Genomic DNA, 27,288 nt, shown 5'->3' with positions numbered 1-27,288 from the left:
GGGGATTAAGGACTACGCCTGTCATGATGAGCACCAGGTGATGTATGGAAGTGTTGAATCACTATGTAGTACACCTGAAACTAATAACACTGTATGTTAACTAACTGGAATTAAAATTAAAACTTAAAAAAAAAAAAAAAAAGTAATTTCATTTAAGCCCAGTAGAGGGAACCAGGATGTCATCGTATCTGACTGATTCCTCCACCCTCCCACTAGATATGTAAACATTCTAAATTTGACACTTCTCTCAGCTTTCAAATTTAAAAATCTGTAAAATCCTGAGAGCATTGTTGTTAACAACCTTGATGATTCTGACTAATATTAACATTCTTCAATATCAAATAGGGGTGACTAATTATAAATTTATCATCCTTTGGCGCACCTGGGCTGCTGAAATGGTTAAGCATTTGCCTTTAGCTCAGGGCATGATCTCCAGATCCTGGGATCAAGCCCCATGTCAGGCTCCCAGATTGGCAGGGAGTCTGTTTCTCTCCCTCTCCCTCTGCCTCTTCCACTGCTTGTGCTCTTTCTCTCTCTCTCTTTCGCTCTCAAATAAATAAATAAAATCTTTTTAAAAATAAAATAAAATAAATTTATCATCCTAACTACTTGTAGTCTTTTGAGACACTCACAACTCATCAAATCCATTATCCTTATTCTCCTAAAATCCCAGTGAGGCAAACAGTTACAGAATGACTACCATGTATAAAGAAGAATTTATAGTAGGGAAGATGAGTAAGAACCATCTATTCAACCTTACATTTGTATAATGCCTTATAACTTAAAAGTACTTTTACATATATACTGACATATGATCTTATTTTTGTGATAAAAAAAACAAAACTAGTACTTTAAGATGACTTATTTAAGGTCTGTTAAGCAGCAGAAGCAAGCTCACTGCTATTATTAAATTAGTAAAAAACCAATGTAAGAACTTATTTGCCCCAAATATCTCCTACACCAATCTAAAACAGATCCAAAAGATAACTCCAGAATCTCAATTTTCAACCAGACCTTTTTTTGTTTTTTTTTAATTGAATCCTGAAACTAAACAAGATCTTAATAGCTTATTTAGTTCACTCATTTACAAAATGAAGATACCTAAATTTAAAATGTGGTTTTCTACTTTTTTTGTCTTGAAAAGACAGCAGCTCAAACTTACCATAGAAAATAGAAATATAGTACAATCTAGTATAAAAATACTCTCAGATGAGATTTTTGAACAAATTCATTCTTGTCTCTGTAGAGAAGAACACATTCTCTGAGCAACAAAAAATAAGGTAAGAGAATTATACTCTAAAGTAGATTCTAGATGTCCCAAAACACTTAACAGTTTGGGTAAAGCTACTTCTGTTACATGGACCAAGGATACAAGGGATTTTTGCTATTGTTGTTAAAAGTATTTACTCTTAACAAAGGCGAGTGATCATGACACAAATCTGTTCTGTCACAGATCAGACATGGTGCCATGGCATTAATCAGATGTTGGTTAGTACACCATGGCTAAAAGAGATAGCAGCTAAAGTGGGCTAGCATCAGAAATCTACCCATAGAAAAGGGCTTAGGGCCTTTAAGCATGAAATTAAATCCAGAGAAGTCAGCTATCAATTAGCAAAAGTTTATTTGAGGTCCTATTATATTTAAACCAGATCCTAAAAATCACAATAATAATGTCACACAAACCACCAGCCACTGTAAAATTTAGGCTTGGAGTTAGGTAGGCTAAGTCCAAAAGGTCAGAGAGGCAGTGAGAATGTATTAACAAGCAAATATCATGAAGTAAAATCCTAGATAAGAGAATATTTTTAATAGACTGCTTTTTACCAGACAAATTCAGAAGGTAGCAGATCAGTAAATATGGGGAGGAAACAAAAGGCCTGCAGGTGAATTCTGTTCCTAAGATGATCAGCAGATATCCTATTTTACCTCCAAAAATAACAAGAACAGCAATAATTCACACTAGGGGCAAGTACTTTGCATTTTTACCAAATTTAGTCTTCATGACAACCCTAAGAATCCCATCATTATTGACATCTTACAAGGGAAACTAAGACTTAGGAAAAATAACTTACTTAAAAATCACATAGCTAAGGTGCCTGGGTGGCTCAGTGGGTTAAGCCACTGCCTTCGGCTCAGGTCATGATCTCAGGGTCCTGGAATCGAGTCCCGCATCGGGCTCTCTGCCCAGCAGGGAGCCTGCTTCCTCCTCTCTCTCTCTCTGCCTGCCTCTCTGCCTACTTGTGATCCTTCTCTGTCAAATAAATAAATAAAACCTTTAAAAAAAAATCATACAGCTAATAGGTACCAGAGCTGGGATTTAAACCCAGATCTGTTTGACTCCAAACTCTATGCTTTAACCCCAAGCCATGATTTTCATGTTGTCTGCAATCCAAACTGGTATCTCTAAAGTATGTGATCAGCATACTCTTCTAGGAAATGAAACATGGTTCATTCACGAAGAAAAGGGGACTGCTGACACTTCAAAATAAACACTAGAATAGCCCAAAGTAAATAGGGAAGCAGACTGGGATAGTGTCTGGCACTGTCATTTTCCCTTATCTTATTTCTCTATCATAGTTATCTCTGATCAACAAAAATACTAGCACAGCAATAATCCTAGACCCTTTTAGAAAAAGCAAGGAATTTGTTCCTGATCCCAAGATTGATCAGGGGGACAATCATATACAAATTAATCTTCTTGGTATAGATCTAATCATCTAACAGAATTAAAAATTCTCAGCATCTTAGACTATGGATCAGATTTCATCTTTCAGACCCAAATGCTATACGCCAGACAAAACCTTCAGATTCCAATGTTATGGTGGCATGGTAAAATCTATTTACTGGTTGGCTGAGTTTACTAAAAAGAGAGCACTTAGAAAATCTCACATCTTAATTTATTAATCAAAGAATGAAATTATTTCTGATGGCCTAGTTCTCAAACTCACTTTGCTTCTCAGATAAGTTCCAGAACAAATGACTGGCTCTTAGTAAATTATTTCTTCTGTTCCAGTTCACTGAAGACACATAAAAGCACCAGAGCTGCAATGAGCCAGTGTTCATCCCTGACCAGCTCTGGGTCTCCTACAAAACTCTTTTCATTATCTAAATCAGGCAAGAACTCAGTAACTCCAGACACATAATAAAGTAATAACATAAGAGGTGAATAAGCCTGATTCTAATTTGCATCCCACACCCACCCCAATGGAGGAGGAAAAGCTCAAAACAAAACAAAAATCCACATGTCCTGAAGCTTTAACATCTGAAACCTGGAAAGAGCTATGAAGGCCTATATAGTGCAGTAATTTCCAAGTGCTAGTTCAAAAATTAGTGATGATCCCTGACAAAAGAGGCACTGGTCTAAGAAATATTAAGAAAAAGATAGGGATGTAATTAAATTTTTCATATAGCTAAATCTACTAATTTCAAGAGTCCATGTTCTTGGGGCACCTGGATGGCTCAGTGGGTTAAAACCTCTGCCTTCGGCTCATGTCATGATCCTAGGGTCCTGGGATCAAGCCCTGCATTCTATCCAGCTCTCTGCTCAGCGGGGAGCCTGCTTCTGCCTCTCTCTCTGCCTGCCTCTCTGCCTATTCTATCTCTGTCAAATAAATAAATAGAATCTTTGAAAAAATAAAATAAAAATAAAGAGTCCATGGTCCCGTCCGAGACTATTTTGCCTAGTTTTTTAGTATGAATTGTTATTCCTTTTGTGAAATTAGGTAGTATTTGCTTAAAAGTATTCCTAATTTAGCAAAATAGCAACAGTATGAAAACTCACATTTTTCTCTTTAATTTTACTCATTTGTGAAACCCTGAAGTCCAGGAATCTGTGAACCACTTATCTGGTGTATCACCTGGAAATCCATTTCACATGGATGAAAATTACACATACATTTGACAGGGAAACACCAAACTGACCCTAATGATTTATTCCTGCATAATACTCCTCAAGGTTTCTACCCATACTATTTTCCTACTACTGCTTAAGCCCATTTTCTTTCATTCTGCTTCAGTGGAATTAATTAATAACTACTAAATATTTTCTAAAAATCTTGGCACTTGTTTTCAAAAAATTTTTTTCTCAAAGGATCTCGCTTGGGGCCCCTGAGTGGCTCAGTGGGTGAAAGCCTCTGCCTTCAGCTCAGGTCATGATCCCAGAGTCCTGGAATCAAGACCCATATCAGGCTCTCTGCTCGGCGGGGAGCCTGTTTCCCACTCTCTCTCTGCCTACTTGTGATCTCTGTCTGTCAAAGAAATAAATAAAAAATCCTAAAAAAAAAAAAATTAAAAAAAAAATAAAAGGATCTCACTGTTCAAAGAATGAAACTGGAAATTTAAATTAAGGAACCTGAATATCTTGTTTGTTTAGATCAGGTGACAAGTCCTTTCCTTACTATGACTCTTGGAAAATCTAGGACCTCTCATCTGCTTGTGCAAATAAGGAGTGCCCCACCTCCACCCACTCCTAGTGTTTTTCTCAAGAACCAATTACAGGGGAACGAGAGACATTAATCTCAGCTGGTTGAACTGTGAAATTTAGGGGTAGAAAAGGGACTGAACTTTTACTTTTCATTTGTAAACCCCAGGTATGCAAAAACATGTGTTTTAATTTTTATTAAGAACATGTATTAATTTTATAAATTATAATAAATCTTTATGTAGAAAAGCAAAAAAAAACAAAAATTTTCCATTTTTAAGGAAAGAATGTATTTTTTAGTCTCCAGGTGTCTAAAGAGTTATTGAACTTGGAACCAGGATTCTCCAGTAACACAGAGAGACATAAAAGAGCCAATTTGGATTTGCTCTTATGACATAATAAATACATGTTTGGTATCTGCTCCCTTAGTTCCTGACACAGCGCTCCTAAAACCCTTGGAATTTTCTGAGTGATGAGAATGATAGGAGAATCTCACACAGAGCTCCTAAATCCCTTGAAATTTCCTACGTCATAGGAGCACCTTTTGTTCTACTGAGATGATACTTGGTGGGCTCCTGGATAGCTGGTTACCAGAAAGATCAAACCGTGACTTGAGACTTGGAACTTTCAGCCCTACATCCCCAGGGTGAGGAGAGAGGCTAGAGACTGAATTAATATGCCTACAAGATGAAGCCTCCATAAAAAACTCTAAACTACAAGATTCGGAAAGCTTCTGGGCTGGTAAACACATCCAGCTCCACAGGGACCGAAGCTCCTGCATTCAGGATCCTTTTGGACTTCTGTATCCATTTATCTAGCTATTCATCTGTTACCCTTAATTATATCCAACTAGCAATAATAATTGTCGTAAAAATCAAATGACTTCCTCAAAATCATACGGAGTCTCAACAGCAAAACAGTAATAATTGTCATTTCTGATACACCTGCTAATGGAAACATCTTCTAATGGATGTACAAAATAAATAGAGATAGAGTATAGAAGTCCACATACGCAGTTCATAGTTATGGCAGCTTGATGTTAAGCGTATTCCTGGGGAAAGAGCTTGGTGGTCGCTGGCTGGGGAACGCACTGCCTCTATAATGGCTTGCTGCAAAACAAACACTGGATGCTATTTTTGCTTTTTTGCCTTTTTCCACAAAAGCCAAAATCCTCCTTGGATTTCTTTTGGTTTGTAAGGACAGGTATTCATGTAGGTCTTTCTTTCTTTCTTTTTTTTTTAAATTTTATTTATTTATTTGAGAGAGAGAGACAGTGAGAGAGGGAACACAAGCAGGGGCAGTGAGAGGGAGAAGCAGGCTTTCCAGCAGAGCAAGGAGCCTGATGTGGGGCTTGATCCCAGCATGCTGGGATCATGAACTGAGCCCAAGGCAGACGCTTAACGACTGAGCCACCCAGGTGCCCCTCATGTAGGTCTTTCTTAAAAGCAAAGAGGTATAACACAAACTATTGACAAGTCAGGGATACCTATGTCTCATTCTCTCCTTAAGTTGAATAAATGGAACAACTGACTATTCAAATGAATTGTGTGTTCCAACATAAAGAAAAGGCCCAAGTTAAATAGCATTTTTTTCCCCTCCAAGCTGACAGAGTTGATCAGGAGGGAAGACAACAGGGAATATTAAAACATTAATCTGAAATAGTCTAGACATTTTTCTACTCTAAAGAATAACTTAAATATTTATTGAGAATTATTTAAATAATATATTCCCCTAAAAGCTCCAAGTTAACCCTGAATATCCCAACACTGAAGTTTTTTAGTGGCACCTGGGTGGCTCAGTGGGTTAAGCCTCTGTCTTCAGCTCAGGTAATGATCTCAGGGTCCTGGGATTAAGCCCCGCATCAGGCTCTCTCCTCAGCAGGGAGTCTGCTTCCCCCTCTGCCTCTCTGCCTACTTGTGATTTATCTCTCTGTCAAATAAATAAATAAAATCTTAAAAAATAACAAAAACAACAACAAAACGCTGAAGTTCTTTGAGCATATTCTTAGTCCCAAGCTTTATTTATGAATTTCTATGGCCAAGATGGAATAACAAGAACTCAATTCACCTTTCTGGCAAACAAACAAAAAAGACAGTTAAAACATTTCAAACAAGAGTTTCAAGACACAAGACATCAGATAACAAAGTCAGTGATCTCTGAAACATGGAAACATGAGATAAGCCACAGAACTATCTCAGCTTTCTTTCTTTTCTTTTTTTAAGATCTTTTTATTTGAGAGAGAGAGCATGCCCATGAGGGAGGGCAGGGCAGAGGGGTAAAGAGAGAATTTCAAGCAGACTCCAACACTGAGCACAGAGCCAGATGTGGGGCTTGATCTCACAGCCCTGAGATCATGACCTGAGCCAAATTAAGAGTTGGCCACTTAACCCACAGAGCCACCAGACACCCCTACCTCAGCTTACTTTTTTAAAATTTTATTTTATTAATTTATTTGAGAGAGAGAGAGAGAGAGAGCACAAGAAGGGGTAGGGTCAGAGGGAGAAGCAGACTCACCACTGAGGAGGGAGCCCAATGCAGGACTTGATCCCAAGACTCCAGGATCATGACCTGAGCCAAAGGTCACTCAATCAACTGAGCCACCCAGGCATCATCAGCTTATTTTATAATATATATATACATACAAACACACACACACAAATTTTTATATATAACATATATAAACATATATAAGAACATATATATAAATAATATATACACACATATATAAATTTTTATACATAAACATATATAAAATATATAAACATATAAAATTTATATATAAACATATAAAAGTTTATATATTTGTGTGTATATATTATGTATTTATTTATTTATTTATTTTGGTCAGAGAGAGAAAGAGAGAGGACAAACAGAGAGAGCAGCAGGCAGAGGGAGAAGACTCCGGGCTGAGCAGGGAGCCTGATGCGGGACTGAATCCCAGCATCCTGAGATCATGACCTGAGCCAAAGGCAGATATTTAACTAACTGAGCCACCCAGGCATACCTCAGCTTACTTTCTAAAGAGTTTCCATGCTATAGTACAGGAAGACAAAACTAAGGGAGGGCTTGGCAAACTCTGAGTTGAGGAGTTAGAAATGAGAATCCAGGAAGATTAAGGCTGCTAGAGTTCATAGAACAGAGTGCTGGAGAGGAAAGAGCTGCTCAGAGCACCCTGGATATTTGCAGATCTTCCTGGAGTATTCAGCGAAGTACTGATTGATGTGTGTGTGTGTCAGGGAATTATCCAAAGCTGAAAGAACTATCTAAAAGTATTACAGAATAGTATCTAGAGTTCACATAGGCCCAAAAGTAGTTCCTACCACCAAGATATCAAAAAACTGGTAATTCAACAGGACATAAAGTAGAGTGCTCGGGAAGGTCTTGGCTCAGTTGTGAGAAATAATTAGCCTGAGACCGAGCATCACTCCAGAACTAACTAAAAAAATCATAAAAGGAAGATCTGAGAGATTCAAACTATTTCTAAGTAAATTATCTGCATCTAAGGATAAAATACAAGAATGGTTGTAGGTATACAGAAATATCTAGTACACCCCAAATATAAAATTCACAGTGCCTGACATCCAATAAAAGATGCAAAGAGGGAGTAAAACATGATCCATACAGAGAAGAATAATCAATCAACTGAAACTACCCAAAACTGAAACAAATATTAGAATTAACAGTAAAAGACAATAAAATAGTTATTATATTCTATCTCATATTTTTAATAAGTAGAAACATGGAAGGTATTTTTAAAGACCTTATTTGAGCTGTTAAATATAAAAACTACAATGGAGGAAATAAAAATATATACAGATTAGACACTACAGAAGAAATGACTAATGAATCTGAAAGTATAACAAAGGAAAATATTCAAAATGAAAAACAAAGCCAAAAGACAAACAAACAAACAAAAAAATCCAAAAACTGAAAAAGCATGAGTGAACTATGGGAAAGCTTCAAGTACCATTATATATAGGTAATAGGATGCTGAAAGGAGTGCAAGTAGTGGGGAAAAGGGAAACAGACAACATATTTGAAAGAAATAATGAACAAAAGCTCTCCAAATTTGATCAAGACTATAAACTCACAGACACAAAAGCTCAATTAATCCCAAGGAAAAGAAATATGAAGCAAATGACACCAAGGCCCATCATAATCAAATTATTCATTTTTTAAAAGATTTTATTTATTTATTTGTCAGAGAGAGTCCACATGCACAAGCAGGGGGAGCAGCAGGTAGAGGGAGAAGCAGACTCCTTGCTAAGCAAAGAGTCTGATGTGGGACTGGATTCTAGGACTCTGGGATCATGACCTGAGCTGAAGGCAGATGCTTAACCAGCCGACCCATCCAGGTGTCCCAAATTATTCATTTTTAAGACAAAATCTTAAAAGCAGCCAGAAGAAAAAAGATGCAGAGAGGAACAAAGATATAGTATCAGATTTCTTAAAGGAAACTGTTCAAGCAAAAAGACAGTGAAGAGGGCGCCTGGGTGGCTCAGTGGGTTAAGCCGCTGCCTTCGGCTCAGGTCATGATCTCAGGGTCCTGGGATCGAGTCCCGCATCGGGCTCTCTGCTCAGCGGGGAGCCTGCTTCCTCCTCTCTCTCTGCCTGCCTCTCTGCCTACTTGTGATCTCTCCCTGTCAAATAAATAAATAAAATCTTTAATAAAAAAAAAAAAGACAGTGAAGAAATATGTTAAAGTACCAAAATTTTCTCAATCCACAAATCTATACCCAGCAAATATACTCTCAAAAACAAAGGCAAAATAGACATTTTCAAACACACAAAAGCAGACCCACAACATAAGAAATGTTAATGAGTATGCCTCAGGCAGAAGATAAATGGTATCACACAAAAATCTGAATTTACCCAAAAGAATGAAAAACATTGGGAATAATAAGTGTAAAAGATTTTTTTTATTATTTAAATCTGTAATGATAATTAACTGAGCAAATATAAAAATGTATTGTGAGCTTTACAGTATACATATAAGCATAAAGGCCAGGAGAGGAGAAATTAAAGTATTACATTGTAAGATTGTCACCCTACATGTGAAGAGAGATGATTATTACTTCAACTAGAATAAGTTAAAATGTATACTATGAGCCCTAACATAACCACTAAAGTAACACAACAAAGGGTTTTAGCTAATAAGCCAACAAAGGAGATAAAAGGTAATAATAAAAATAGTATATTAGGGGCACCTGGGTGGCTCAGTGGGTTAAGCCTCTGCCTTCAGCTTAGGTCATGATCTCAGGGTCCTGGGATTGAGCCCCATGTCAGGCTCCCTGCTCGGCGGGAAGCCTGCTTCCCCTGCTCTCTCTGCCTGCCTCTCTGCCTACTTGTGATCTCTCTCTCTCTCTGTGTCAAATAAATAAATAAAATCTTAAAAATATATATATACATATATATATCAATCAATCCAAAAAGGGAGAAAAAGGAAGAAAAGGGAAAAAAGAGCAAAACAGAAAACAAAGGGCAAAATGATAGATTCAAATAAAACAGTACAATCAAATTAAGTGTAAGTGGCCTAAAAACCACAATTAAAAGGCAGAGATTATTGGACTGGATAAAATACTAAGACCTAAATACCTGCTGGTTACAAGAAATGCATTTTAAATAAAAATATACAAATAATTTAAATTTACAAGGAGATAAGAAGATATACCATGTCAATGATAAATGAAAGTGAAACAACAAAACAGTAACAAAAGGTGAAACGGATATTTAAATATCAGAAACAAAGTAAATTACAGAGCAAAGAAAATTACCAAGGATAAAGGTCATTTCATCATGGCAACTAGTTCATCTAAACAAAAGAATATAAAAATCTTAAATTTCTATACTCCTTGGAAGAGAACTTAAGAATACATGAAGCAAGGGTGCCTGGGTGGCTCAGTGGGTTAAGCCACTGCCTTCGGCTCGGGTCATGATCTCAGGGTCCTGGGATCGAGTCCCACATCGGGCTCTCTGCTTGGCGGAGAGCCTGCTTCCCTCTCTCTCTCTGCCTGCCTCTCTACTTGTGATCTCTCTCTGTAAAATAAATAAATAAAATCTTTAAAAAAAAAAAAAAGAATACATGAAGCAAGAACTGATAGAACTAAAATGAGAAATAGATAAACCCACAATTATTATCAGGAAAATCACTATCTTTCACTAATTAATACAACAGGTAGACAGAAAAACAGCAAGAATCTAATAGACTTGAAGGTCACTATCAATCAACCTGACGTATCAACAGGTATAGAACATTCCATCCAGTGACAGCAGAGCACATCCTAAAATCCATACATAACCTCAAGGGACCCTGAGATTGTTTTGGCTAAAACAATCTTTTTCTTCTTTTTTAAAAATTTAAATTCAATTAATTAACATTTAATGTATTGTTTCAGGGGCACAGGTCTGTGATTCATCAGTCTTATATGATACCCGGTGTCATTACAACACATACTCTCCACAATGTCCATCACTCAGTTACCCCATCCCTCCACCACACTCCCCTCCAGCAACCCTGAGTTTATTTCCTAAGATTAAGAGTCTTTTATGGTTTGTCTTCCTCTCTGGTTTCATCTTGTTTCATTCTTCCCTCTCTTCCCCTATGAACCTCTGTCTTGTTTCTTAAATTCCATATATAAGTGAGATCATATAATTGTCTTTCTCTGATTGACTTATTTCACTTAGCATAATACCCTCTAGTTCCATCCATTTCGTTGCAAATGGCAAGATTTTTTTTTTGATAGCTGCCAAAACAATCTTTAAAAAGAACAAAGTTGGAGGACTCCCACTTCCCAGTTTCAAAACTTAGTACAAAGTAACAGTAACTGAAACGGTGTGATACTGGCTTAAAGACAGACAAATAGAAATAACGGATCAGAATAGAAAGCCTGGAATAAAATGTCACATGTAAGTCATATGATTTTAAACAAGAGTGGCAAGACCATTTAGTGAGGAAAGGACAGTCTTTTTAGCAAATGGTATTTAAAATACTGAATATCAGGCACCTGGGTGACTCAGTGGGTTAAGCCTCTGCCTTCAGCTCAAGTCATAATCCCCGGGTCCTGGGATCAAGCCCATTATCAGGCTCCCTGCTCGGTGAGGAGCCTGCTTCTCTCTCTCTCACTCCCCCTGCTTGTGTTCCCTCTCTTGCTGTTTCTCTTTCTTTCTGTCAAATAAATAAATAAATCTTTAAAAAAAATAAAATACTGAATATCCACATGCACATGAATGAAGCTAGACACTTACACTATATACAAAAATTAGTTTAAAATAGATCAAAGACTTAAACCTAAGAGGTAAAACTATAAAACTCCTAGCAGAAGACAGGGGAAAAGCTTCATGACCCTGGGCTTGACAATGATTTCCTGAATACAAAATCAAAAGCATGGGCAACAAAAGAAACAACATATTGGACTACATCAAAATTAAACAGAGTGAAAGGGTAACCTATGAAAGAATGGGAGAAAATATTTGTAAATCATATATTTGAAAAGGAATTAATATTAATAATACATAAAGAAGCCCTATGAATCAACAACAAATTTAAAAATGGACAAAGAACTTGAATAAACATTTCTTCACAATAGATATATAAGTGGTCAATAAGCACACAAGATATTTAACATCACTAATATCACTGACATTTTTAAAAAGATTTTATTTACTTATTTGAGAGACAGAGAGAGCAAAAGCAGGGCAGAGGGAGAGGGAGAAGCAGACTCCGTGCTGAGCAAGGAGCAAGGAGCAAGATGTGGGGCTCTATCCCAGGACCCTGGGATCATAACCTGAGCCGAAGGCAGATGCTTAACTGACTGAGCCACCCAGGTGTCCCTAAACTGTACATTTAAAAATGTTGGGATGTAAATTTTGTTACATGTTTTTAACCCAATTTTTTAAAAATTTAATGATTAAAATAGTCTTATGATATGCACTTTATCACAATTTTTTAAAAAGCTAGGGATGCCTGGGTGGCTGGGTTGGTTAAGCATGGGCTCCAGGTTTCAGCTCAGGTCATGATCTCAGGGTCATGAGATGGAGCCCTGCATCAGGCTCAAGTTGAGCATGGAGACTGCTTAGATTCTCTCTCTCCAGGCACCTGGGTGGCTCAGCTGGTTAAGTAACTGCCTTCAGTTCATGTCATGATCTTTGGGACCTAGGATTTAGCCCCACATCCAGCTCCCTGCTCAGCAGAGAGTCTTCTTCTCCCTCTCCCTCTGTTTGTGCTCTCTCTCAAATAAAGAAATAAAATCCATTAAAAAAAAAAAAAAAGATTCTCTCTCCCTCTGCCCCTCCCCCACTCACATGCACTTTCTCTGTCACTAAATAAATAAGAATAACTAAAAAAGCTAGTGTGTTTTAGCCCTCTTCAGCCCATCCCTCCCATTGATTACAAACAAAAACTCTGGGAAAATATAAAAATTAACTGCTTGAAGATTGAAAAGTAAAAATCAAAAAAAGGAATCAAATATAGAGAAGCAAACTGCACAAAAGTTAAGTTTCCCAAACCTTTCTCTCTTGCTCTCTTATAGCTCTTCCTCAAGTGTACATCCTAATCATAATGATTCTCAATGAAGGCCCCTGAAACCCTCACAGAAACCTATATTCTAGGCCACATAAACCAAAGAATGTCCCATTTCAGGCAGGAAAGTGTAGGTGGAAACCCAAAAGTGACAGAGCAAGAAAAGCAGATGTCCTAATTCTGTGTATGATGCCATATAAGTCTCAACCTAACCACTGCACTATGCACGCACATGACAGCCCAAAACAAGCATAGCTAAGGCATATGCTTGGCATAGAGAACTTGAACCTAAAAATGATGAAATGAAATTCACATTCTAGGCCGCCTGGATGGCTCTGTTGGCTAAGTGACTGCTTTCAGCTCAGGTCATGATCCTCGAGTCCCAAGACCAAGTTCCACATCAGGCTCCCTACTCAATAGGGAGTCTGCTTCCCTCTCTGACCCTCCCCCACCCCTGCTCTCTCTCTCAAATAAATTTTAAAAACTGTTAAAAAAGGAATTCACATTCTAAACCTAATCAGGTTGACTGTCTGCTAAACAAAAACATTAGCATTCGCCAGAGAATTACAAAAGAACCCCAAGTCTATGATATGTCACAGTCACAATGTCCAAGATGAAACCCTAAATTACTTGACACACAAAGAACAAAAATTTGTCACCCATTATCATGGGAGAAGACAATCAACAAACACCTACTTAGAGATGGCCAGATATTGGAAATATCCAACCAAAAAAAAATTTTTTTAAGATTTGTTTATTTATTTGACAGAGAGAGAAACAGCAAGAGAGGGAACACAAGCAGGGGGAGTGGGAGAGGAGAAGCAGGCTGGGAGAAGTGGGAGAAGCAGGCTTCCTGCTGAGCCTGATGCAGGGCTTGATCCCAGGACCCTGGAATCATGACCTGAGTTGAAGGCAGACACTTAATGACTGAGCCATCCAGGGCCACCAACCAAAATTTTTAAAAGCAACTATTATAATTCATATGCTCCATGAGGTAAAAGAAAACAAACTTGAAAATATTTTGGGGGGTGATGGAAATAGAAATGTTTGTTATCTTAGTTGTGGTAATGATTTGTTTTTAATTTTATTTATTTGTTTAACAGAAAGAGAGAGCTCACAAGTAGGCAGAGAAGCAGGCGGCGGGGAGGGGAAGCAGGCTCTCCACTGAGCAGAGAGCTCAATGTGGGGCTCAATCCCAGGACCCTGAGATCATGGCCTGAGCTGAAGGCAGAGGCTTAACCCACTGAGCCACCCAGGCACCACCGATTGCATTTTAACCTCTACTTTTTCACACAGCAAGTCTGAGAAATATAAGAAACATATACAGATGGTACTGTGTGGGTTAATCTACTGATAAAATCTGTGAAAAATCTATAATCCATACATGATAATCTATAGTATTTCCCAATTGAAGCCAATGTTTATTCTTTTTTTTTCCATTTTATTTTATTTTATTTCTTTTCAGGGTCAATGCTTATTCTTTTAATAAAAAAAGTAATTCTCAAAAGCTGTTGTTAAAGAATGTTTTATTACATGGAAGTACACTCATGATATATTGAAAAATAAAAGCAAATTATATGAAGTATTAATGTGTTATTTGTTTTAAAATGCATATATGTACAGAGAAAAAGACTGGAAACATACATAATATATATAAAATAATATGTGAGTGATTATAGGTGATTTTTAAAATTTATTTTATTATTTTTTTTAAAGATTTTTATTTATTTATTTGATAGACAGAGAGAGATCACAAGTAGGCAGAGAGGCAGGCAGAGAGAGAGGGGGAAGCAGGCTCCCCGCTGAGCAGAGAGCCCGATGTGGGGCTCGATCCCAGGACCCTGAGATCATGACCTGAACTGAAGGCAGAGGCTTAAACCACTGAGCCACCCAGGCGCCCCTTATAGGTGATTTTAATTATCTTTTTGCTTCTCTGAATTTTCCACACTTTCTATAATAAGCAGTGTTTTTTTAGTATATGTGCTGCTGAAGTGAGCACAACAAGCCGTGTTTTTTAAATATGGAAAAAAATTAAGAGCTATTGTTTCAAAGGATAACAATAAACAAAGGGATCCCACTTACCAAGATGGATTATCTTTGTTTTCTATTTAGGTCTGAGTATACCTGTCTTACAAAATACAGTCACAGTCTAGTACTACTCACCTGTCCAACTGCTTGCAAGTTATAGCAGACAACATCCTTATTGGCTACTGAAGTTCCATAAAGAAGTGCCTCAATGAGCCAGCATATCCCCAGGAGAAGGTCAGAGAAGCTCAGATAAAAGAGTGGCCTTATCTGTAAAAGCAACAAGAGCCTCATTTTATAAATGATGTAGCTAGGAAAATAACAATCAATTATTTTTAAGTTATATCTTTCTAGGAGAAACCTGGGCATCATTTTTCTGGGGTCTCTGTCATTGGTGGACTGTGGGGAATGTAAAGGAATACTCCACGTAGGAAGGAATCTGTAATTTCAACTATCCCAACTATCCTGGAATAAGACTACTCATGGATAGATTAGCATTGACCTTCTTCCTTATAGACACATTCATTCCTCAGATTTAGGGACAAAGGAAAGAATGGAGAGATACGGAATTTTGTGATGGGAGATACACCACAAATAGAAAATTAAAAGTACTCGAGCTGCACGGCCAACATCTTCTAACAATAAGAAATGAGATCATCAGCTGAGTGTTTAGGGATATGGTTAACACTCAAAGAAAATAAAAATGGGTTTTTAAAATCTTAATACAGTTTAACTTGCATTTTTCTCATTCTTTTCTTTATTGAAAAAATTGTAAGATATTTAAAGTGTGCAATGTGATGATTTGATAGACAAGTACATTGTGAAAGGATTTCCCCAAGTTAACACCTCCATCACCACACACATTTACTTTTTTTTGGTAAGAACATTTAAGTTCTACTCTTTTAGCAAATTTCAATTATACAACAGTGTTATCAACTATAGTCACCACATTATACATTACATCCTCAGACTTTATTCATCTTATTTCATCAATGAAAACTCAGAGTAGGGGGTGCCTGGGTGGCTCAATGGGTTAAGCCTCTACCTTCGGCTCAAGTCATGATCTCAGGGTCCTGGAATCAAGCCCCAAATAGGGCTCTCTGTTCAGCAGGGAGCCTGCTTCCCCCTCTCTCTGCCTGCCTCTCTGCCTACTTGTGATCTCTCTCTCTCTTTCTGTCAAATAAAGAAATAAAATCTTAAAAAAAAAAAAGAAAGAAAACTCAGAGTAGGAAAAAATATCGGTATGAATTTTATATGCTGTTTTTCGATTTCTGACCCTATCAGTGAAGTCTGTCCTTCTTTGTCACTTTCTAGTATTCTTCCCCTTTTGCCCTCCCAACTCCCACTTTTCTAAAAATAGTATTGGTTATCATACAGAGAAAATTATAAAATGTTTATTGAGAGACATCAAAGAAGATCTAGAGTGAAGATAAACACTATGCTCATGGATTGTAAGACCTAAGATTACAAAAATGTAAGTTCTCCCTAAATTGATATATAGATTAAATGCAATCTCAATTGTATCTCAACATATTTTCTTATGGAAGTTGACAAGCTGGCTCTATATCTGATGTAGAAATACAAAATATCAAGACAACCAAGACATTCTTGATAAAAAAGGAGAAAGATTTGTCCTACACGTAGCAAAACTTACTATAAAGCTAGAGTGTAGATATTGTGGTACTAGCATAGGGATAAGCAATAGACAAATGAAACAATACAGAGCTCAAACAAACCTAAGCATATATAAAAACTTTTGATACATGATAGAAGAGGATTTTAAAAAAAATACTTATTTTTTTTAAAGATTTTATTTATTTATTTGACAGACAGAGATCACAAGTAGGCAGAGAGGCAGGCAGAGAGAGAGAGAGAGGAGTTAGCAGGCTTCCTGCAGAGCAGAGAGCCCCATGCGGGGCTCGATCCCAGGACTCTGGGATCATGACCTGAGCCGAAGACAGAGGCTTTAACTCACTGAGCCACCCAGGCGCCCCCAAAAATACTTATTTATTCAACAGAGAGAGAGACCACAAGTAGGGGGAGGAGCAGAGGGAGAAGGAGAAGCAGACTCCTTGCTGAGCAGGGAGCCCTACTGCAGGGCTCGATCCCAGGACCCCAAAATCACAACCCAAGGCAAAGGCAGACATTTAACCATCTGAGCCACCCAGGTGCCCCTAGAAATGGCTTTTTTAGGACATTTTTATTATTATTGGCAAAATTATTATTATTACTGTAGTAATCTCTACACCCATTGTGGAACTCAAACTTACAACCCTGAGGTCAAGATTTGCAGGCTCTGCTGACTGAGCCAGACACGCATCCCACAAAGTGGCTTTCTGGATCAAGAAAGAAAGGATAGTCTTTTCAAAACATGATGTTGCAGCATGCCTGGGTGGCTCAGTCGTTAAGTGTCTACCTTTGGCTCAGGTCCTGATCCCAGGGTCCTAGGATCAAGCCCCACTTCTGGCTCCCCTGCTCAGCAGGAAGCCTGCTTCTCCCTCTCCTGCTCCCCCTGCTTGTGTTCCCTCTCTGTATCTCTCTCAGTTAAATAAATTAATAAAATCTTAAAAACAAAACAACCATGATGTTGCAACAACTGGGGTCTATATGGATAAAAATAAAAGTGGACCCCTATATTCTATCTCACACACTCAAAAATGAGTTCCAACTGGTATAAATAACTAAATATGGAAAGCAAAACCCATAAAAAAATTTTTTTAGATAACAGAGGAGAATGTTTTGACTTCTGGCCAGGGAAACTTTTCCTAAACAAAAGAAAAAGGCTCTAAAAGGAAGTAATTGAAAAATTCAACCAGTGAAAAAAGAAAAATATGTCAAAAAGACACCACCAAGAAAGTGAAAAGACATGCCACAAAATGGGAGAAGATTATTTGCAGCACATAAAACTAACAAAGGACCGGTATCAAAACAAAATTAAAAACAAAAACTCAAAAAAAATAAAAAAATAAATAAATAAATAAATAAAATAAAAACAAAAACTCTTACAAAGCAATTAAAAAAAAATCTAGTAGAAAAAAATAGGCAAAAGATGTGAACAGGTAGTTAAGAGGAAATCCAAATGACCATAAACATATGATAATATGCCTAACATGATTAGTAATCAACGAAATGAAAAATTAAATCCACAAAATAAATTATACATTCATGGCAAAAATTTTTTAAATCTGACAATATCCAGGATTAATGGAAACAAAAAGCAATGAAACCTTTCCTACCCAACCGGCACAACCATTTAGAAAAAGTTTGGCATTATCTAGGAATATGCCTCTCCTATAGCAATTCTATCATTAGGTAAATACACTAGAGAAATGTTTGCATGTGTTCACCAGAAGACACGGACAAGATTAAAGATTATATATAGATATAATATATATATTATATCTATACACCATACAAATACAATATAGATACATAAATTATGATGTGTTCAAAGTAGAGAATGCTAAACATCAGTGAAAATTAAATGAACCAGAGCTTTACACAAGAATAAATCTTACAAATAACACTGACAAAAAACAGCAAATCACAAAGCTATACAAAAATACATACAGTATTAGTCCATTTCCAAAAAACTTCAAAAGTGAGCTGAATTAAATTGTTTAAATACACATACCTTGACAAAACTGTACATAAAAGCAAAGAAATTATGATCACAGAAGTCAGGATAGTGGTTACCTCCAGAGGTGAGGAAGAGAACTGTGACCTAGTAAGGAGCATAGTAGGTTGACCAGTAAGGAGCATTTTGGTACAGACAATTTCTATTTCTTATTCTTACTGGTTATAATCATTCTTTAGAAAAGTGCATACAGGTTTTATGCTTTGTTATCCACACCTGATATATATCACAAGAAAAAGTAAATTAAAAAATTTTTAAAGTTATTATCACATACTACCCAATATAAAAACTAATCTCACCAGTACAAAAGGGAATTTTTCTCATACCCCTCCTTCCAAATGAGAGGAAAGCTAAGTCAGATGCTATACCTTGCAAGCAGGGGTAAATGGTCAAGCTGCTTTGGCTAACAAAAACAAAAACGAGTGAAATAACATTTTTTTTTTTTTTTACATTTTAAACTATATTTAATAAATATCAGATATTATTATTATTTTTACCATATATAGCCTTTGCTCTGGGTAAGCCTACTAAAATTCCAGCCAGATGGCACATTCACAGATTCTACTGGCCCATGACCTCCCACAAGTTTATAACTGTTAATGGGTAAAAAATTAAAAGTGAACACCAAATAAACTCTGGAGGAGAAAGGCAGAGAGGAGGCTTCTGTGAGCAAGAATGCAATTTTATTTATGGTCATTGATTCAATAAATAGCCTTACAGAGAGCACTATTTGCAACTAAAACATAACTAAAGTCTTTGGCAGGGAAATGGAGGATAAAAAGAGATTTATATACTTTCACTCACACCTAGAAAACAGTGAGTTCTAGTAACAGGAGATAAAGTCAGTCAAATAAACAACTAAAATTAACTGAGCACCTATTGTTGAAGCGAAGAAAAATTTCACCCTGCCTATGTTTATAAAATACTATGTTGAAGGTATAGCCCATGGTTTAAGGAAAGTACAATCAGTGCAGTAATCTGTAATACACATAAAAGCAAAAGACATAGTCCTAAATATGAAAGGTTTTGCTTTTAAAAAAACATGCCTAGTGGCACCTGGGTGGCTCAGTCGTTAAGCGTCTGACTTTGGCTCAGGTCCTGATTCCATGGTCCTAGGATTGAGCCCCACATTGGGCTCCCTGCTCAGTGGGAAGTCTGCTTCTCCTTCCCCCATTCCCGTTCCCCCTGCTTGTATTCCTTCTCTAGCGATCTCTCTCTGCGTCAAATAAATAAATAGAAATCTGTAAAAAAAAAAAAATGCCCAATTCACACCTCATTTAAATCAAGAGCAGGATAAGGGGTAGAACATGCACTGTGGGAAAGGGTTTCCCTGGGGAGATTCTGAGTCCAAGTGGGTTCTGGTGAGTTGAAAGACCTAAAATAGTATTCATATGAATACTCTTCTAAATACCTGCTTCCCAATATTTCTATTCAAGTGAAATCAGGTTACAAAGAATATCAAAAGTGATCTTTATGGGGAAATGAAGTCACATAAGTGTGTAGTAAAGTATATCTGCCCTGAGTATTATTTAACACTGGCTAGTCTGGCCACCTTCTTCTCTCTTCAGTTAGCCTTTCTGAGTCACTGTTTCATCAGTTAATCACCTCAAAGATTCCCTATGGATTTCTCCAATTTACTACATTTATTTTAATTTAATAGACTATTTTGGTCTTTTTCAGATTATGACTTCCATATGTTTTTTGTGATTAAAAATATTCTTTAAGGGCGCCAGGGTGGCTCTGTGGGTTAAGCCTCTGCCTTCGGCTCAGGTCATGATCTCAGGGTCCTGGGATCGAGTCCCGCATCGGGCTCTCTGCTCAGCAAGGAGCCTGCTTTCCCCTCTCTTTCTGCCTGCCTCTCTGCCTACTTGTGATCCCTGTCTATCAAATAAATAAATAAAAATCTTTTAAAAATTCTTTAATGGACAAAAAAGGAAAACTAGAGGATGGCTGATATTCTTAATCTGGAAAAATTGGAATTTTTCCTACACCAAGAAAACAGAATGTGTGGGAACCAGTGCACTAGTGGTTTTTAAGGTCCTTTAAGCTCTGGTTATGTTTTGAAAGGTATGGGAACTGAAGCCAGAGAAACTTAAGGTCACATCCTAGGCCAAAGTAGATCCTACATCTTTTTTTTTTTTTTTTACGATTTTATTTATTTATTTGACAGAGATCACAAATAGGCAGAGAGGCAGGCAGAGAGGGAGGAGGAAGCAGGCTCCCCGCCGAGCAGAGAGCCCGATGTGGGGCTCGATCCCAGGACCCTGAGATCACAACCTGAGCTGAAAGCAGAGGCTTTAACCCACTGAACCACCCAGGCGCCCCTGATCCTACATCTTTATTTTTTTTTTTTTTTTAGATTTTATTTATTTATTTATTTGACAGAGAGAAATCACAAGTAGACAGAGAGGCAGGCAGAGAGAGAGAGAGAGAGAGAGAGGGGGAAGCAGGCTCCCCGCCGAGCAGAGAGCCCGATGTGGGACTCGATCCCAGGACCCTGAGATCATGACCTGAGCCGAAGGCAGCGGCTTAACCCACTGAGCCACCCAGGCGCCCCCCTGATCCTACATCTTTATAAAGCTCTAACCCACTGTCATGCCAGAGGTCACCTTAGACCACCTGAGTGGTCACTGGGCCAGGAGCAATTTTGCCTCCCCCATGAGATATCTGGCAATAAATTTAAACATATTTTGGTTTTTACAACCTCAGATGTATGGGGAGGTGGTTTGCTTCTAACATCTAGTGGGTAAAGTCTGCAAAGCATCTGAAGGTGCAGACAGCCCCCTACAACAAATAATTGTCCAGTTCAACAGATAAATAATGCAGAGACTGAGAATCTCTGCTTAGCTGTCCTACTATGTAACTTATACTTCATTAACTTAATCACCTATGAATTCAAATTTCAGCAAAGGAGACAAACATTAGGGAAATCTGAATCACAGAAAGATATGTGGCCTAAGATTACTCTGGCAGGCAATGACTACCAGGACTTCTACTTTCTAGTTACTTACATAGTCACATTCTGTGCCTGAAATTCAAAATCCTATTTTCTTTTTCTTTTTTTTTTAAGATTTTATTTATTTATTTGACAGAGAGAGATCAGAAGTAGGTGGAGAGGAAGGCAGAGAAAGAGAGAGAGAGAGAGAGAGAGAGAGAGAGAAGAGGAAGTAGGCTCCCTACTGAGCAGAGAGCCCCATGCGGGGCTGGATCCCAGGACCGTGGGATCATGACCTGAGCCAAAGGTAGAGGCTTTAACCCACTGAACCACCCAGGCGCCCAAAATCGTATTTTCATTACATACCGTATTTCAGTGGCTTAAAAAGCATATATGGAGAATGGCTTTGGAACAAGACAATCCTGTACTCAAATTCTAGCTCTAACAAATTACTGGCTATATATAAGATCTTAGGAAAGTCCCTCAACCTTACCAGGATTTCATTTCTTCACTATAATATCAGATTAGTAATATCTACCTCACAGAGTTGTTTTAAGGATTAAATGAAAAATGTATTTAAAACACTAAGCACATCTGTCTAGAATAAAATAAATACTAAATACTGTGTTTAATTTGAAAGGGGACTGTAGTTAAGAGTTAGACTTTTGAAAAATCTCTGTCCTGCTACTTACTATAAAATTTCAACAAGTTACTTCATGACTTTGAGCCTTAATTTCCTCATGTGTGAAATGGAGCTAATACCATCCTTCCCATGGGAAAGTGATGAAAACCAATAGATAAAGTCTGTAAAGCACCCAGCATACTTGGAGCTCAGAAAGTGTTCAACATACGGCACTACTCTGATTAGGAAAGTGGGCTCAATAAAAACCCAATCACATTTTCCACATACAAAAGCCCTCCTATATATGTGAACTATATTTTGTCTAATTTTGTGCCATTTGGCCTAGTGAGAGAAAGTGTTGTTACATTTTTATTTCATAGTTAGGAAATACTCTCTCAATCCGGAAAGTTTTTTTATTTGTTTATACCTTAAATATATATAATTTTTGTTTGTCAATTAACCTCAAAAAAAAAAAAGAAAATATTTTTACTTGATCTTTTTGGTATGAATAATTTTACCTAGGGTATATTTTTGTTCTGTTTTCACCATTAAATTGTAATTGCCTAGAAGGCCTGAACAGCAAACCTCATATTTTCTGGAAACAAAGTCTGAGCTATTTCTTAGCCCCACTAGCAATATTGCCAAGATACCAATATCAGAAAACTCACCTTTTGGCAGGATCATACTGTGCTTAGAGTGACTAGAGGGTTCAAACAACTCTATTTCCTAACTTTAATAATTAGTGCATAGCAAAAAAAAACTGTACTTTTAGTAGCCAATCTCTCACTATTCAAAGTTACAGTTAAAATAATTACCTAGAAGAAAAGGGAAACCTATTGACTGTGTCTAAAATATCTCAATGTAATAACATAATGACAAATTTACAAGTAATTCGTAAACTTATTCCATTATTTATAGGTGATACTTCTCTTATTTATTTCAAAGGCTAAGTCACTAAAAATGTTCAAATCCAACACAAAAAAGAGTTTGCTCACCTCCGGAGATTTCTGTATATTCTGGAATACAGCATAGGCAATAAGAGAACTTGAACCGATAACACTGACAGAGATAAAAGATAATCATTAAAAGAAGACTACTAGGGCTCCCTCATTTTTGCTAATGATTTTTTACAGCTTTACTGATATATAACAGATAAAAAAGAAACCACAGTTTTCTAAAATATGGAAAGCTTCATGAATTTGTGTGTCATGCTTGCATAGGGGACATGCTAATCTCTGTATCATTCCTACTGATTTTGCAAATCAGTCCTGCTGACCCAAGTCCTTTGATTTTCAGATGTTATTACTCAATCTGTTTTTTTGTTATTGTTGATGTTACATTTTATTAATCAGAAAATATCAACATGGTAAAGAACAGCATTTCTCCCTGAAGAGTAAAAGCAAATACCCAGGGGGAAAAATGCAGGAAACTTTAGAATTCTACAGTTTTGCTTTTACTAGTTAAAACAGTCATAGAACATGAGATTAAATAAATTTACCTCAGAGTAGCCATAACAAATTGTATCCACTGTATTGCAGAAAAAACCTAAACAAAACATAAAAGAGAATAAAATCAAAACTTTAACATTTAATATTCAACCTTACTCCAATTTCACTGTTTATTAACTGTCTCTGCAGAGCACAAACTCTTCAGTGCCTAATCAAAATACCCTACAAGTCTGAGACACAGCAGAAAGGCCTCTGGAAAGGCAGGGTGGTTCCTTGTTTCCTCTCTTACTGCTCCATCTCTCGAAAACAGTAAGATAAAAAGAGTAGAGAGGTGGACAGAAAATGAAAAGAGGTAGAGAAGTGGACAGAAAAGAGAGTTGGATGAGCATATTTTAAAAGAAAAGAATAAAATGGAGAAGAGGAAGGAAAAGTTAAATTTTGAGAGAATAGACATGCGTGAAAAGAACAGGTACAAGGAAAGGTAAACAAATACTAAATAGAGTTGACTGATAACTAGAGAGAGAAAAAATAGAATAGTAAGGAGTAAAGAAATAGGAAGAAGTAGTAAAGAGATACTGTGAGTGAAAAGTACAGAACAAGGAGGAAGAAAGGGGGAGCAAAAAGAAAGGGACAACTTATAATCTCACCAAGTCCCAATTGTCCTCCAGAATGCTAGCCTCCAGCAGGAAGGCCATGGGGACTTCTGCCCCAGCTATGCTTACGCAGGCCGATCCTTCTCAGGTTCTGAATCCTGAAGCGCAGAACAGGTGGCTCCACCCCCAGCTCTGCTGGGCTCCTCCCTACCCAATCCCGCTCTGTATCTTGAGGACAAGGAAAGAGGTGGTGACAAGTGGAGGAGAAAGCCAAGCAGAAAGAACAAAAATAGAAAGAGCAGGTGACAAGGAAACAAAGTATTAGGAATTATAAGAGGAAGAGACAGGAATAATAAAAAATAGAATGGTGAAAAGATAAATGGAGCTGCAAGAGAGAAATGGAACAGAAAAAAAGGAGAGAAAGGTAAGGAAGAAAAAGGAGGTCTGCTTAACACTTGCCCCATTTAGGGATAAAAGCCTGTGATGGAAAAGAGAGACTGCATATTAAAGCAATCAGTAAATTTTTAGTAATACCAAGAAAAGCTGTGACGAGAATGGGCTGTTAATATCTCACATTTAATAGTAACATTTGAACTCTTCTGTACCAAAATTTCCACCAGAAATATATTAAATTACATGATTCATTTAATATACTTGTTTATATATCAAATCTGTGTAAAGCATTGTGCTGTAGAAGATACAAAGACAAATAAGAGACAGACCCAGATTTCCAGGAGCTTATAATACAGCAGGAAAAATGACCTGAATGCCAGAATCTTAAATTATCTGCACACAAAAAAATATACACTGCCTTTCATTTGAACAATATTTGGAAGAACTGGTAAAATTTGGACAAGGACTATAGTAAGGAGAAAGCAGAAGGAGAATATTTCTATGTAACCATTTAGCTTTCATCTAAACATACTTTCATACACTCTACAAAATATTTGACTGATAACATAAATTGGATCATTTGCATAGGTTCAGTGATTTAAATATGTGATTCACTTATTCATAGGAGGTTAATATAGGATTCATTTGTTCACCATAGTGTGGAGTAGAAGAAGGAACATCATTAAACAGAGGTAGGTTTTGGTAGGAAACTATTAAATTGGAGGCAGGTTCTAACCACTTTGCTTAAGGTACTAAATAAACAAATAAAAAACACAAGTCGATTTCTGGTTCAGAAATCCCTACTATAAGGTCTCAGGGAGTGTTCTGAGGCCTCTAATCATCCATCCATCTAATAAGGGCGAGAGGACTAATGACAGTCTTACCAAGTGATAAGAGAATGCCTTTGGACAAAGGACTCTTGTCTTGGTCAAGAACAAATCTCAAATTGTTCAAGAAACAACCATCCCAAATCAGTCTGCTGCTCTTGATATAAGAACTTTTCACTTTTGGCACTCTTCTAAAATGTCTTATGCCACTGACCAAATTCCCATTTGGGGATTTACCTTTCCATTTTTCCTCTCTGTATTAGTACCCTGCTTTTTGTATATTTAGCACTATTCCCCCTTGAAATATCTTTTTTTTTAAGATTTTATTTATTTATTTTACAGAGATCACAAGTAGGCAGAGAGGCAGGCAGAGAGAGAGAGAGGAGGAAGCAGGCTCCCCGCCGAGCAGAGAGCCCGATGCGGGACTCGATTCCAGGACCCTAGGATCATGACCTGAGCCGAAGGCAGAGGCTTTAACCCACTGAGCCACCCAGGCACCCTGAAATATCTTTTGAAACATAATCTTCCCATCTTTCTTTTCTGCAAGGGCTAACCCAAGCCCAAATGAAGTGGGTGATACTTACTTTTAGTTTTCTCTTCTCTTTTTACTTAGCTCCTTAGTAAGCTCAAAAACATCACAGCTCATTTAATGTAATGGGCTACTATACTTCATGTATCAATTAAATTAATAGATATTCTTTAAACTTCTACCATGAGCAAGTTACAACTGTGGATACAAAGTCAAAAAACTAAATTAAATTTAGTTTAAAGGTTAAATTACATTTAAAAGGTTAAATTAAATTTAACCTTCCTAGTAAAATATTTTTATTTAAGCAAAAATTATACTTAACTCAAATAAGATTCCTAGTAATAACATCTACCAATTATCAGGTGCTATCTATGTATAAGACTCTATGCTAAGCGTTCTAATTGTCAACAAAAATTTTGAGGTAAAAAGTAATATTCCCATTTTTAAAAAAAGTTTTAGAAACTCCACACCCAGTATGGGTCTTGAACCCACAACCCTAAGATTAAGAGTCCCACGTTCTACCAACTGAGCTAACCAGGCACCCCACTAATGTTCACATTTTTTCAGATGAAGAAACTGAGATTTAAAGAAGTCACTTCTAATGGTTATAGAGTCATCAACGGTAATACCAATATTCAAATCCAGTCATTCTGACTTCATAGTTTGCACTCTTAACACACACAATATTCTAATGGAGAACTAGTTAATAGGAAGAGAGGGAAAGATAATTTTAAAAATTAATGTAACATCTGGGACACCTGGGTAGCTCAGTCATTCAAGCATCTGCCTTCAGCTGAGGTCATGATCCTAAGGTCCTGGGTTGGAGTCCTGCATCGGGCTCCTTGCTCAGCAGGTAGCCTGCTTCCTTCTGTCCTTCCACCCCTCCCCTCACCCCATGCTCTCTCTTGCTCTCCCAAATAGATAAATAAAATCTTTACCAAAAACAAAACAAAAAGAATGTAACATCAAGGTAGCTCTTTTATTAGGCAATTGCTTCTTAGATATGACAATAAATGCATAAGCAACAAAAGAAAAACACAGATAAATTGGTCGTTTTCAAAATTAAAAACTTTTCTGCTTCAAAGGATACCATCAAGAAAGAGAAGACAAGCCACAGAATAGAAAGAATATTTAAAAATCCTGTATCTGATAAGGGACTTATATAGAGAATATATAAGAACTCCTACAGGGGCACCTGGTAGCTCAGTCAGTTAAGCCTCTGATTCTCGACTTTGGCTCAGGTCATGATCTCAGGATGGTAAGATCAAACCGCAGGTCGGGCTCCATGCTCAGCAAGGAGTCTGCCTGAGATTCTCACTCCCTCTCCCTTTGCCCCTCCCC

General features: G+C 37.2%; 1 protein-coding gene, 1 non-coding gene and 1 pseudogene across 8 annotated transcripts in view; all 3 read right to left on the bottom strand.

The window, feature by feature from the left end:
• TMEM116 (transmembrane protein 116) overlaps nt 1-27,288 on the bottom strand; it is a 139,307-nt gene that overhangs the window by 97,309 nt on the left and 14,710 nt on the right. For 2 of the 7 annotated variants that reach the window (XM_032311242.1, XM_032311243.1), the window contains exons 3-5: nt 23,656-23,702; nt 23,153-23,216; nt 15,102-15,233 (exon numbers count right to left, since the gene is read on the bottom strand). In XM_032311242.1, the coding sequence (XP_032167133.1) occupies nt 15,102-15,233; nt 23,153-23,216; nt 23,656-23,669 (210 nt within the window). In that variant the 5' untranslated portion in view covers nt 23,670-23,702. Of the gene's footprint in view, nt 1-15,101; nt 15,234-23,152; nt 23,217-23,655; nt 23,703-24,252; nt 24,427-27,288 lie in introns of those variants that run through there. The other 5 variants (XM_032311241.1, XM_032311245.1, XM_032311244.1 and 2 more) reach the window with 5 other exon arrangements.
• Nucleotides 23,333-23,433, bottom strand: LOC116572538 (annotated as a pseudogene).
• TRNAK-CUU lies at nt 26,415-26,487 on the bottom strand. The gene has a single exon. It is a non-coding gene; the product is annotated as a tRNA-Lys (tRNA).

This window comes from Mustela erminea, chromosome 13 (genome assembly GCF_009829155.1).
Source record: "Mustela erminea isolate mMusErm1 chromosome 13, mMusErm1.Pri, whole genome shotgun sequence".
In the NCBI taxonomy this organism is placed as follows: Eukaryota; Metazoa; Chordata; class Mammalia; order Carnivora; family Mustelidae; genus Mustela; species Mustela erminea.
This window is presented reverse-complemented; position numbering and strand designations above follow the sequence as displayed.